The sequence below is a fragment of the Diadema setosum genome, chromosome 5, assembly GCF_964275005.1.
Source record: "Diadema setosum chromosome 5, eeDiaSeto1, whole genome shotgun sequence".
Lineage (NCBI taxonomy): Eukaryota > Metazoa > Echinodermata > Echinoidea > Diadematoida > Diadematidae > Diadema > Diadema setosum.
In genome coordinates this window covers 5,145,548-5,160,099 of record NC_092689.1, presented here as the reverse complement: position 1 = coordinate 5,160,099, position 14,552 = coordinate 5,145,548, and the positions used below count along the sequence as shown (strand labels likewise).

Sequence of the window (14,552 nt, the reverse complement as noted above, 5' to 3'; positions counted from 1 at the left end):
TTGGCATACTCAGGGGCGGATCCAGAATCCGTAAAGGGGGGGGGGGGGGTGCAAACAATATTTTCTGGTGCTACTTTTGTTTCATGTCATTTTTTATTCTTATTCTTTTGTTTTAACGACATATGAAGAGGGGTCACGCGCCCGGTGCGCCCCACTGGATCCGCCACTTGTACGTAGTGAGCAAAGATCGTGAAGCACAAGAACACTCATGACTTTTGAGGGTTCCTCCTCAGAGATAGGGAGGGGGAAGGGAGTATTGACCCTTGTTCCAACCAACCACAAGCTCTATCCCCCACTAAAAAATAACATTTGGCATCCCACTAATTATTCTATATTTGCTGATTACTACTTGTAGTGGACATAGCTAAGTGCCACATTAAGCCTACTTTTAAACTGAGCTATTGTGCATGTGTCGCAGGTAATTTGCTGTTGTTGTTGTTGTTGTTGTTGTTTTTGTTTACATCATTCTGGTGACTACAATGTCCTCTAAAATTATCTGATCTTGTCCAAATACTGGCCAGCTATCCAGAACTCCAGAGTAAGTACATTCTCCTCTGTTGTATTAGGAAGGCAGTGATGCATAGCCCTGCCAGCTTGTTGGGAAAATTTTTATACCATAGAACTAAGAAGACTTGGTCCAGAGAAGACAGGCTCATTCGTTTTATACGATAGGTGATTCATACCCAGATCTTGACTTTTAGAGGGGAAAATGGGGGGGGGGGTGGGAGGTGGTGAGGGGGATTTACTGGTTCACATCTCAATCCCAGTCAGGGTGGGGTACAGAGTTGCTCTCTCCTTGACCTTGCTTGTAGGAGAAATCACAGCACTCTGGGACTCATCTAAAACAGATTGATTGTTATCGCTTTGGATCTACACGCATTCACTCTCCCTGTCAGGCTCGGGTTGGGTGGAAATGTCTTGGGCGAGGCTGCGTGCGCCAGCCGCATACGCGAGGCGACTCCTTCAATTTGTTTGATAATGTCGCGTGCCCTTCCTGGATGCTGCAAATTGGCCACTGCGCAACACAGCGATACTAGTGTAGTCCCATCTATTCCAATATGCCGGGTAGGGCCCACCGGAGGGAAGGCGTATATGCTGGGATGTCGGATTATCCTCCTAATGAATGGACATTTCCCTGACTAGCTATGTCAAGTTCATAATATTGAAATCAAACCATATGTATATGCTCCTCGTGGCATCGTAGGACTGACATTTCATTGGAGCGGCAATTGCGATCGCCCGCATTTCTGCGGGCCCGCGTTATTTCATCACCGGCACTGCTATTATTAACCCTTGGTTGTATGCATCGCAATCGCAGCTCCCATCTGAAAGAGAATTTTTTTTTTCCATCCTCCCTTTCGTCCCCTGCATCAGCCGACCTCACGGTTGCACTTTTGTTAGTGTGCAGTAGAGGATGGTGGCAGTGTTTGCATGGGAAAGTGTGCAGTTAATATTCTTTTGTGCGTGTGTGTGTGTATGTGGTATCCCATATGCTGTATACACACACTAATGTGCTGTTTGTCTTTGGGCGGACAGTATAACATTTATTGTTTTATTTGTCGTACTTGGTTACAATCCTATCCATCTCATCTATTTCTCCTTAGCTTTTGTTTCATATGATGATACTCTTGTAGATAGTGGGATCTTTAGGGCTCTTTATTCACGGGAATTGTATAGTATAGGGTATTTGATATCTAGGTGTCCTCGTGCTAAAAATTTGCAATCTTTGATAAAAGTTGGTGGATATTGACGATTTCGGTATGAACAGCCAGTATTTGTTTCTGTGTAGTAGTGGTTGCACAGTATACATATAGAAATCAGTTGCTTCTAAATAGAAAGATATAACCAGAAAGACAGAAAAAGATGAACATAATGGTATATAGACATACTCATTTCATTATTCATACATGTGTGCATTGTATTCATACATACTATAAACCGCTTAACACAATAGAAATTAATTCTTGGTGGTATCCATAGAAGAAGGAAACTCAAATTTGGTCACTGTATAATGTTCTTGAGGTGCCAAGGTCTCTCCATTACAATATCAAGTGGGAGTCAAGTTCCTAACAATTTAATCATATTCGGGGGGGGGGGGGGGGGGGGGGGGGAGGACAGAATGTTAAGGATTGAGGCAGAAGAGAAATCTATGACAATCAATGTGCAATTCAACCAAACTATTCTAATTCTCCAGCAACTCAAATTAGTTCTTGTTTTGCAGGGGAGCGGGGGCATCCCGATGACATTTCAATTCACCGTTTCTGCATGACATACAGAGCAATAAACCGAAATGGGTTACCAACAAAAAAAAAAAAAAAAATTGATTCCACTCGCAGGATGCCTCGTTCGGGGGGCAGCGGGCGGCAGAGGAACGTCGGCGTGCGTCAGTGCGTGATGCGAGCGGCTCCACCGCTGAGCAGCTTCTTTTGTGCGTCGCCCTAAAAAGACAATGTGCCCATTTACGTTTTGGAGCTGGCCGTTGTCATAGTGCAGTGGAACATGTCGCGCATCCCTCCAATCATTTCAATGTCAATATTTTCGTACGGGAAATTGTTCCATGAAATTGTGTAGAAATTATAGCAGGTGATGATTGTAGCAGGTGGAAAACCCTGCCCGCTGTACTTATCACCACCTATCCCCCACCCCCCCCCCCCTTTCTGCCAACATTGGTGGATCAGTTTCAGTCTAGGCACCTTCTCCCATATCCCTTACAAACAATTTACACCTTCCTGTTGTACTTTATAATGACACAACTTCAACTCTCCAAGATATGCTGGTAGGGTATTGAATTTGAATAAAGGCAGTGGCATTAATAAAAATCTTGCAGAACTCGGGGAACCAAGTGTACGAGATTATGACTGTTAAAGTTGCATTGAACTAGACATTGTTTTGTCTTATTGGAAAAAGCCAATAGTCCACAATTTCTCTAAATCCATTTTTCTTGGATATAAGCAGGATTTTAATGATTTCTCATGATACCAGAGTTGTGTTCCAAAGCCTGATGTCTAATGTTTCATGTGCCATAATGTTTTGAGATGCTCCTTTGCAAGAAAAAGTGGAATAATCTGCACAATTGATTTCAAACATTTCATGCCACATTGAACAAGTGATTACAAGCAAAATTCCAGCAGTCAGGCTGATCTGCTGACTTTTAAATTGTCACAATTTCCTTGTTAGTCTGATTCCCTTCAATTGCTGCTGTTTAAATGCTCGTCATATGAAATCATACTTCAGGTATGATTTCTCCTTTACTGTTTTATGATAGTTACGTGGAAGCAGGTTTATAGATGGATATAACATTGAATATTGTAAGGATTCCATTTTAGTACATCCTCAAATCTTTTCCAACCCCTACCCCCTTCCCACTACCAGTGATTTCATGCTTGTGAAACCCAGCCTGTAACCACAATCTTCTCACCTTGTGAGAATGCTGGTATTTTGGAAGTGGCAAGCAAATCTTACTCTCTTTGAACTATTGGGGGGTCAATAACCTCCTAAGTGTGAGAGTCCCAGTCTCCTTAAGGTAGAAAGGAAGGGGGAAAAAATGGTCTAGGCTTGAGGGGGGAAAGTGATTTGAAAGGGAACAATAACCTGAGCAACACTGCATGGAAAGAAGCTTTCCGCTGGGAAGAAAAGTTCTGCCCAGTTTGATTTTGATGTTGGAAGAGCCAAAGACAGTTCACATCAGAAATGTAGGAACCCCTCGTCCCATAGACAGCAATTTTGAAAAAGCATTCAAACAGATATTGAAGTGTTGTAAGATAAACAAAGAGGCATTAATATTGCAACTTGTACAGTATGTTGTATAGTTAGGCTTCATAGAAATTAGAGAGGATGTGAAGAATGGTGCAAAGGAAAAGTGCCCGATAAAGCCCAAGTAGAATTGAGATTGTAGCAAAATCATCACAACAGTCAAGTTTCCTCGCAAGGTTATGTAAGATGTTGTCAAATATCAAGATAATACATGAAAATATGCATGTCAAGTTTCAGGAGGAGAAAAGATGAGCAAAAATGCTTCCTCTGGGGGAAAAAAAAATACTAGCTGAACTTGTCAAACTGTGAGAAGGAAGGACTGCCTTTGGGGCAAAGCCCCAACCTGCATTTTGGGATCGGATAGCAGTGGGGTTCATCTCATTACTAAAAATGATATGCAATTGATATCATCATCACGGTATGAATAACTTTAAACAAGAAGAGTCTGGCAGCTAGGCTAGGATAGAGAAAGAAAGTGCTAACAAGCAAGCAAGTACGAGCAAGGGTGAGACGTGTCTTGGAGATTTGCTCCTGTTCCAGCAGTGATGTATTGTAGACAGCTGCTTAAAACGTTTGGCATTTCCTGGCAGAATTTCTCAAAAGGGGGAAATGAGAGTCTCTGTTGAGTAAGGATGATTGTTGGAAGCAGGGTTCTGGACCCCATTTGCATAGATGCCTCGTCAAATGGGCACATTACTAACAGAACACCTTGAAATAATTTAACTTTGTAACCTTGGACTGGATTACAAGACTGGTATCTCATATCTCAGTCGGGGGGGGGGGGGGAAGCAAACAAACAACTTTTTGTGCAAATCATGTAGGAAGAAGGAACTCCAGGGATGTGCTATTTCCCACTTTGCCAAAGAACTTGTTCCAGACTAATTTTGGGACTGTGAACACATCTTCAGTTCGTATGTAATGGCTTTTAGACTTCTTAGGCGGTACCATACCATTGCTTCGGCATCGTCTTAACAGTGCACCATTTCTAAATTTCATGTATCAATCTTAAAACTCCTAAAACCATATCTTAAACCAACAAAGATGCTTATACACCCTCACACACACACACACACACCACACACACCACACACACGCAAGCACATATAACAAAACAAAACAAAATTGCACATGAACAACAACAGAAAATGCCTGTAACAGGACGACTTCCATTTCTGGTGGATGCAACAGTTACCGCTTCCTTTGGCCAATTTGAGGGTAATGAAATGTCGGCGCAACACAGGCACAAATCGCTGCTCTTTCTGTGAATTCTGCTTTTCATCTCGAAAAGAACAAGAGCAGCCCAAAGATAATACTCTTTTGCTTTTGACATTTAACGCTAATGAGTAGGGGAGATGTAGAGAAAACTACAAAGGGAAAGCCTGCCAAGAGGAAAGGGCTTTGCCTGATCAGATCAAAACTTTTTAGTGGCAGCTGACATAGCCGACTGAAGATTGCACTTCGTCCTTTTTTGAGCATCCGAGCAGATCTGTATTTGTTTGTTTTCTTTGTCTAATTCTTTCTCTTTTTTTTTCAAATGTGCATATGGCCATATTCCTCATGACTGTAAGGGAAAGTAGGGAAGGGGCAGGGAGGCGGCCCTTGTATGTGCAGTGGCCATGCGGGAGGGCAGTTTGAGGTTTGGCCATCGCTTTGTGAGAGAGGATGTAGGTCCACAGTGTGTTGGAGGGCCGCAGAAGTGAATTAGTCCATTTGTAAGTTGAGCAATGCGGGGGACCAGAGAGGATTCTGTGCTGCTTCAGTTTGTGGTCACATTCTCCGATACGGTGATCACATTTCGTTCTCAGCTTGGCTAGAACCAGTCAAAAGCAACACCCAATCATCTTCTCTCTGAGAGAACTAGCTGTAGAAATCATTTTGTGTCATTTTCTATGCTCAAAGTTGGTAGAATTGTTTTGTGATCAACTAGAAGTTGATTCTACATATTATACTTTCTGACAAATCATGTAATATGTAGAGCAATGCCTTTGAAAATGAATCAGTTTAGCCGTAGAGATACAATGTATCTACGAGTATTGTGACAAGTTCATGTACAATGTACCTTTAACCACTTTGCGTTTTCTCCTCCCACCTTTTCTATCTATCTCTTTCTATTTCTCTGTCCGTCTTTCTGTCTCTCTCTCTTTGCTCCAGGGCCAGAAGATGCCGGTTCTGCACCCAGCAGGAGCGTATCCGCCCTCCCTAGCCCATCTCATGATGTACAACCAGGAGCACTATCCTCCGGGCACACCATCACCGCATCTCAGAGGAGTGGGGGTGGACTCAAAGACAGGTTTGTACAGAGTAGAATGATGGATCAGGGTTAATATTCAAGACGCCGGTACTGTAGGGATACCATGGAGTAGAAAGGCTTGCCCTGGTATGGATATATTTACGAATCTCTGTAACGAATCGTGTACAGATTTATCACTGATCTCTGTAAAAGTACACAGCCATTACAGCTATAGAATCTGACTGGAGTCGACCGTTACTGATGAGCAGACGCTCCAATGCACATATTTGCTGACCGGTGCTATACGTGGGTTTTAGTTTACCCCTGTAGGCAGGAATGAGTTGGGCCACCCATGAATCCACACACTGCTGGGCCTTAACCCGTTGAGGACGAGTCCCAAGTATACTCGGGCAGGTGTCTGTGGGAAATGCATGTTGTAGCAAAATCAGCCCGTCCTCAATGGGTTAAGGTATCTTCGGAAAGACTGGTTGGACTGATGCTAATCATGATAGGCACATTGCATGTCCCCCCACTAGTGGTCATCTTCAAATGTTAGCACGCTTCAAGACAACTTCTATCCCTTTCACATCACATGCCACATTACTTGTGATTTCGTTGAAAGCCTTTTTTTTTCCCCTTTAGGAACTTCCACTCTATTGTAATACCAATGCCACCAGAGTTATGATTCAAATTCATGAAATTCTTCCTTTGAGATGTTATGATGATACTTTTTTGTTTCTGTTAGTGATAACATGGAGTTTGTGGAGTTGCAAACTAGTATGTTTACAGTAGGTGGTGTAATTCTTCCTGTTAAAACTAAGTTATATGTTTCTGTTTTTTTTTAATGAAAAATATTCGTGATAAAATATGACTAAGCATACCTCTGCTTCACAATTTTCTTTTTTTTCCAAAGCAAGGAATGATTCCTGCTTCCAGTTTTCGTTTTTAATTGTGTATCTCTACTTCAATGTACAAAGGTTGACAACCCTATAGGTAGGCAAGATACCTGTTTTTTGTGCCATTTTTATTCATGAAGGTTTCGTATAAAGTCTTATGTAGCTGTCCTTTATAAAAGTGTTGTGTTTTGTAACAGAACTTTCACAGAAAACAAATGTTCACAGTTTTCTACGATTCTCTGAAAACTTGATGATTTCATGATTCTCCGGCTGTTATTCTCATCATTGTGCGTATTGCCAGACTTACGGTGCCCAAATCTATAGCTGGATGAGAAAGTGGTTGGCGAAATGTTGCAGGTATGCCACGGAAAAGGGGTACCGAGGCAATTGCCTTATGCTAACTCCTTTCTGTTTGAAATAGTATTGTGCTCTGCATCCATGCATTAATTTCCCCTCTAATGCGAGGGATATGGAGGAATGTTTATGCATTTTTTTCCTTCGCACGATGTATGAATTTGAAATCTGCTGCCAACCGTCCTGAATTTGCAGTAACCTGTATCACTGCACTATGAAGAGCCGAAAATGAAGAGGGTTGAAGACGGTGTATGATTCAGTGCAAGAAGGCAGGGGTGGGATGGGAGTGGGGGGGTGGGGGGGGGGGGGAGAAAGATGATTACATATTTATAAATGCCAGTGGGAAATGCGGTGCTGAAAGTCATTAGGACCACAAGGTCTTGGCTCATAAATTCCACCTTCTCCACAATAAATTCCTATTCGTGTGTCTCTGTCAATGCAGGGATCTTGCGGAGAAGTCACACGGATATCTCACCGTATCACCCGCTATCTCCCAGCTCGCTGAGTTCGCATCCGTTGAGGTCTACAACATGCCATGGTAACTATTCAAACTTATCTTGTGCCATGTGTCTGAGAAAAGACGCATTTTTCTCCTTTTTTTTTTATAAAGTTCAAATTCTAACATCCCCAAGAGTCAACAGGCAAGTCATGCTCTCACCATAGATACCTATCTATGCAGGGTTCCAGCGGTCATGTGAAATCTTGCACACAGAGAGTTGACTGGGAAAAGTTGTGTGAAATAATTTTTCACAAATTTTTTGCAAAAATTTATAGCTCCAAAACCTGTGCTACATTCCTAAAGGTATAAGAAATTGATGGAATTAAAAAAAAGGGTAATGGATTCAGGAAAATCACAACATAGTAAAACTAGCTGATTTTTTTTTTCCCCCAGAAGGTACAGGAAACGTAGAATCACTTCACAGTTTACACGAAATGAAAAGCATTCCTCTCCAGTGTTTATATCTTTATTCCTTACTTCAGTTTATAATGCACACTTATGTCGTGTGTGGTGTGATCCTTCCATTTCATTTTATGTTGTGCCAAGCAGTGGTTGCCCACCATTCAGGTCTACCACTAGGCTGCCTTCATCTGACCCCTTTCACTCCCCCCCCCCCCCCCCAACCCTTCATTTTGTTTTACAATAACATAAGTCTTGCCCAGGACTACCAACTCTTTTATAATTGTATCCTGCCAAAGCTCTTGCTCACCCATCTCCCTGTCTGGTTGAAACCCCGTCTCCCAGAGCACCCCCTCCCCACCCCTACCCCCTTCCTCCATCCCTTCTCTCCCTCTTTCCACGTGAGGCCGGTGAGCCTGATTGCCCTTCACCACGGTGCGTGATGCGTGGCCAGCGAAGCGCGGCAGGCCCCTTCCACGACTGGTCAGAAAACTGGCACAGCCCATCACTCAAAGGAGCCCTCGCGCCAGCCATGTGCGAAATTCGGATTACACACACTTCACACGCACCGTCTTCTGGCGCTTCTCCACCGCATCTTTCCACCGCTATCTCTTGCTATCGTGTGCCCTCTTCCAACCACTCTTTCAATTTTTTTTTCTTCTCAAGGATCTCTTTGTGTCATTGTCTCTTGCCCTCTCCTAATCTGCATCTTTATTAAGCAAGAAAAACAAAAAGAATAATTCTATCACTGAAGCAAAGTTATCTGCACTAGTTCTTCTTATGAGTAAGCCTACTTCTCCTATGCGTGGGTAATGTTTCGGCTGTGATATCCCCTTCTTGCTATGCATTCAAATGTGTCTCTGATACAGAGCCTGCCGCACCAAATTTTGAAAGAAGTATGCACGCGTGCACTACTTCTTTCGGTGAACATCATAGGGCACTCGACAAAGATCATCTTTATGCAAAGCTGCTTTCATCTGTAACAAGTGGATTTTTTTTGTGAAATGTTGAATACTGATTTAATGCTTTCCAATTCCGAGTCTTGCTCTTGAACTGTCCCACTTGTCTAGCTCTGTGTGCAGTTCTTATATTCTTTAATGTCATCTGTGAGTTTTCAGTTTAATGCATGTGTGCCTTACCCTTTTGTACTTCAACTTTATCTTTTCTGTCTCTGGGGTATGATCTTTCCTAATACCGTCCCTTCCTCGAGATGCAGCGATATGCTTTGTCTTCTACTCTTGTTGGATTGCAACTTTTGTGTTTCTTTTTGTCTTCCTTTGCTCGTTGTTGTATTTTGAACACTTTCTGTTTGGGGAGACGAGAGGTCCATGTGAGATGAGTATCAGAGAAACAGTGGCGAAAGGCGCGCTTGCCACTGCCCTCCGTTAGCGGCTCGTCCGGCGCTGACGCTAATCCTCAGCCGCCTGATGAGTCCCGCGATTTCACGGCTGTTTGCTGCAGCCGGCACCTCCTGTAGTTTTCAATCATGATCGTCGGTGCGATCGTCAACCTCTTGCCACGGCAGCACACTTTCCAGGAGTATTAACGAACATTAACGGGGGGATGTGTACTTTTTCGCTGACGTGGAAATAATAGTAATAAAAGATAAACTGAGGGGAAGAGAGAAAAAAAGGGGGGCATTGAAATTTTCTCAGCATGGCTGTGATAATGTTATGGTTCTATTCCAGCGGAAGAAACAGGGCAGGGCGTAATGTGAAGTGGCAGGCCCAGATTATTGGTAGTGCCCAGCCCTGTGAATGGGACGGACCGGGGATATAGATGGATGGGTGGAGCAATGCTAATAAGGTGAGGTGTGTGGTGCATTTTGGTGGGGAAAGGCAAAAATCACTGCAATGTCTTGACAGTTCAGTAGGGAAAGAGAAAGTGTTGGATGCAAATAATGAGTCACTTCTGGGTAACAGGGAAATGAAAATTTTAAATTTTTGTTTTGTGTGTGTGTTGGTGTATTTTATATTACAGTTGTATTGTGAACTTCATAGTGGTTCTTTTGATGCTGCAATGGTGGAGCAGATGCCAGAAATCTGAGATTTTCTGCAAATTACTAACTCTTTCCACCATTGATGGAAAACGGCATATGGGTTTGGAAAAAAAAAAATGTATGACTAGTGACTGGTGCATCTATGTTCTAATGTTTATTGATGTCATCTCCTTGTTCATCACTTTCACCTCTTCCAGGCAAGGCCAGCCCTTTTACCCTCTGACCAGCAGTGCCCTGCGGTCTCCGTACCCTCCGAGCCTGGCCGCCAGCCCCGCCAGCATGGCCCGGCTGGGCCCCTCGCCCATCAGCTCGGGGCCTGTGCCCATGGGCAGCCTGCCGCACTCCCTCATGAACCCCATCGGATCCTCGCAGCAGCATGACGCACAGCAGCAGAGCAACGACAGGTGAGCCCACAGCAGGGGGAGAAAAGTTGTCTTGTGGGAGAGGAGTGAGGAGTGGTGTAAAGCACCTTGGTGTATGGGGCTCCTACCCTTTGGCACCACACCACTTTTGATTTTGTGTGGTTTACCGAAAACAACAACAGAACAAACCAGACTACAATCATGCTTTTTTTCCCATTTTGTTAGTGTTGTCATGTCTCACATCAACATTTACTGTTGATGCAAGATTTTGCTAATGGTTTAGCTTTGAAGATCTGCATGACATTGCAGTCAGTGACTTCATATTTTCCTACAATCACAGCATTTAAGCAGTTTACTCGTATGATTTTTGGATTATTCCTTTAAAGGTAGATCAAACTTCAGCATTACAAAAAGAAAAGTTAAAAACATTTTTTTAACATAGTGGTGACTGATTTTAAAAGAAATGCCCAATTATGCTACCTGGGCTGTGTATACTCGAACGGTTGGTCGAACACTCAAGCATAAAAAAAGTTTTGAAAGTTACGGTGTCACTATCAGAATACATCTCATTATGGTAGCATTGTTTCTAAAATGGTTGAAGCTAAAACTGCTGTCTGTAGGAAAAGGATTTTCTCTTTTTTGAAGCAATTATCATTCATTTTCAGCCTAACTATCCGACATGTAAGACTGTCCACCTCAGATTTTTCAAACTGGAAACGATGTAGATTGTATCTTTTCATTTCAAACACTTGCACTGTGTTAGTGTCATTGAGTTCAATCTTTTCTTCTCTTCTTTTTTTTTTTGGGGGGGGGGGAGGGGGTAGAGGAGGGGAGAAACTGCCTTGAAATAATGGCAAATCATTGCATTTTTGTTCTCAATTATGTGGATGAGCCAATCACGTGGCAGTTTCTCTCAAAATAATCGCGTTTGCAACGCCAAGTGGGAGCTCATACTGACTCTGTTCTGGTGAGGATTGCAAGTTACAGAGTTTGGATGCATGATGGATTAGAATCTGATTTGCAATTTGAGGTGATGGAAGAAAGAGTGACCTTTATGCGATTCCGATCAACACCAATCCACTTTGGAAAACCTCATCCCCATAAAGTCCCCGAGTATCGACAATTGTAAAATGATTACCGTTAATTGAAAGACTTGGGCTAGCAAAGCCAATCGCCGGGACAGCCTTGTAGTGCCCATTCTCAGGAGCTGATACGCAGGGAATTGTTACCAGTTGTCGCTATCGAGTTACGGCTAATGCGGAGTTGATGTGGTGGCGTAACCAATCGTGCAGGGTATAACGGAAACAAATCAAACATCGGACTGAAAAGTAATACCCCCATTTATGCGGTTGACAGTGTCTGTAGGGTAAAACAAGAAAAAGGAAAAAAAAGAAACGATAGAGGGTGAGGGACACTTCCCATCTATCTGCACTGGGAGGTAGTTGGGCTTGGCATGGGGGCGGTCGGTAGAACAAGAAAAAAAAAATCACATTGCCATCTGAATGAGTTCTCAGTGCATGATTTATCAGCAGCGTGATTACAGGTGGATTGAAGGGGGGAAATCCAATTCATTAGGTGACAATTGCATGGCCGGGGCCCCCAGCACAGAGACATGGCCAGCCTGTCACATGGTTTACCTCTGGATTCATTGATAGGCGACAGGAGTGGGGCCAAAACAGTTTCACATTTGTCGTTTCCTCTTCTCTTCCTCGGAACCAGCATAGATTTTAAAACACTTTGAGTCCAACTCGACTGAAGCGACCCTGCTCCGAGAATGGCAGGAATGAGGTGGTTGTTGGCATGGCAACAGGAATCAATTGCTCGGTGTGAAAGCAGTCATCCCTCAAAAAAGTGATATTTTATCACATTCATACTTTACACTGGGTTGCAACATGTGAGAGAGCAAAATTTAACATATTCACATCCATACATCATTAAAGATATGCCTCGTTTGACATTAATTGTTACCCTCTTGTTGACTTTATGGATTTTTGGAACATGACAGAGATGCTGTATCTATCATGATGCCTCCCACTCCTTTGAAAACTTACGATACTTTTTTTTAGGCAATCAAAGCGGACCATACCACTTGATGATGGCTTGACACCCTTAACTACAGTTGTAGAGCCGCATGGCATTACAGATCAGAATGGGTGGCATTTTGATGTCCGACCAGAAGAAAAACAGCAGCTCCAATTATGACAACCTTTCCCTAAAATCAAACAAACACAACACTACAAAACAACCAACAACCCACTTTATTTCTTTTTCACTAATCATAATTTGAATCATAAAATAGTGACTTTGCGTTTTCTTGCTGTCGATATGGTTACGCTTTTTGGGAGCAGTCTGTCCAGAAGGACTTAACACATTGTCAGTCATGGGGGAAGGTTATTAGCTGTAACTTCAAAAAAACAAACAAACAAAAACAAGCCCAAAACATTGATTTGTGCGTCGGCATAAATAACGAGAGAAGAGTATCTTGCAACAGTTTTCTTGTTTTCATGTTCATATATCATTAGACCAAAGTGGCAATCAGAACTGTGGAAACAATGTTCTGCAGTTGTGACAATATGATTTTCATTGGAACATTATTGCATGATGTACGGGTTACAGATACAATAAGGGATATTAACAAATTGCATCCAAGCTTTGAAAGATACCGAATCAGACTTACAATGGATTTCCTGACAAAATTTAAAAAAAAATTTAAACTCCTTGCATATGCTCTATGAGTATGGATACATTGTATGTACACAACTGTGTAAGCTTTTCCCATATCATTAACCCCCTCGCTCTCTTGCCTTATCCTGCAGGCATCAGAAGGAGAAGGAGAAGAAGATGGCCAGTGAAGCTAGCAAGAAGCAGCAGCACATCAAAAAGCCTCTCAACGCCTTCATGCTCTACATGAAGGAGATGCGGGCCAGCGTCGTCAAGGAGTGTACCCTGAAGGAGAGTGCTGCCATCAACCAGATCCTGGGCAGGAGGGTGAGTAAAAATAAAGGGTGTGACCACGCCCGCTTGAGCAAGATTGTAGGCCAGAGGGTCAGTGACGAGGGTTGGCCATGCAGACTTCATTTAATCAAGATCCCCTACAAGAGAATGAACCACACCCACCTGGGGGAAAGGAGAGTTTGATCATACCGATTTAACCAGATCCTGGGTTGGAGGATGAGGGTAGGGTTCCAGCCACGCCCTTGATACCAAAACCTGTGCTGGGGAGTCGGGAAACGATTGCGACCACACCCGTGGAACCAGATCCTCTGCTAGTAGTTAAGCGAAAAGTTTGACCGCACCCACTTCAACAAGATCTTGGGTCAGAGGTGGAGTTATATGTTTTGAGTATGTACACTTGAGCAGGTCTTTGGTTGAAAGGTTAGTGCAGAAGTTTGACCATGCTCAACTCAACTAGGCACTGGGCAGGAGGGTGAGTAAGTTGTGATCATGATCACTTGACCTGTGGTAGGTAATGAGGGTTTACCACTCAAAAATCACCCTGGCCTGCAGGGTGAGTGAAGAGCGTAGACCACACACACTTTTCCGGAACCATCATGGCCTCAGTTTAACAGAGAATATTGGCTATGCTCACTGGAATATTTCATACAAGCTCTCAACTTAACTGACTTTCTTGAATTCCAAGGGTTAGAAGACACATAGTAATTCAAAGAGTATACCTAGTCCTATTAGCTTGCCTGCCTGTTAATTCCTGGATATATGTACATATGATTGATTACTGAATCTAAGCTCTAATCTGAACATTTGTGTCTTGTTTATCATACTAACCACTAATCTTTATGACTCCTATTTTTCCCACCAGTGGCATGCCTTGTCCCGCGAGGAACAGGCCAAGTACTACGAGCTGGCCCGCAAGGAGAGGCAGCTACACATGCAGCTCTACCCGGGCTGGAGCGCCCGCGACAACTACGCAATACACGGCAAGAAGAAGAAGAAGAAGCGGGACAAGACGCAGGGCGAAAATTCAGGTACGCACTCGGCAAAGGGCAATACTTTTGGTGTGGCAGTGCCGTCTGTACTTCTGAGCGAGTGTTTGATCAGCCTG

The 14,552-nt window shown here is 43.2% G+C and overlaps 1 protein-coding gene across 1 annotated transcript in view; it reads left to right on the top strand.

Annotated features, from left to right (window-relative positions):
• Nucleotides 1–14,552, top strand: part of LOC140229021 (transcription factor 7-like 2) — a 140,452-nt gene that overhangs the window by 123,136 nt on the left and 2,764 nt on the right. The window contains 6 exon segments of the mRNA XM_072309283.1: nucleotides 5,905–6,043; nucleotides 7,676–7,747; nucleotides 7,750–7,771; nucleotides 10,328–10,534; nucleotides 13,309–13,480; nucleotides 14,310–14,475. Coding sequence (XP_072165384.1) covers nucleotides 5,905–6,043; nucleotides 7,676–7,747; nucleotides 7,750–7,771; nucleotides 10,328–10,534; nucleotides 13,309–13,480; nucleotides 14,310–14,475 — 778 coding nt within the window.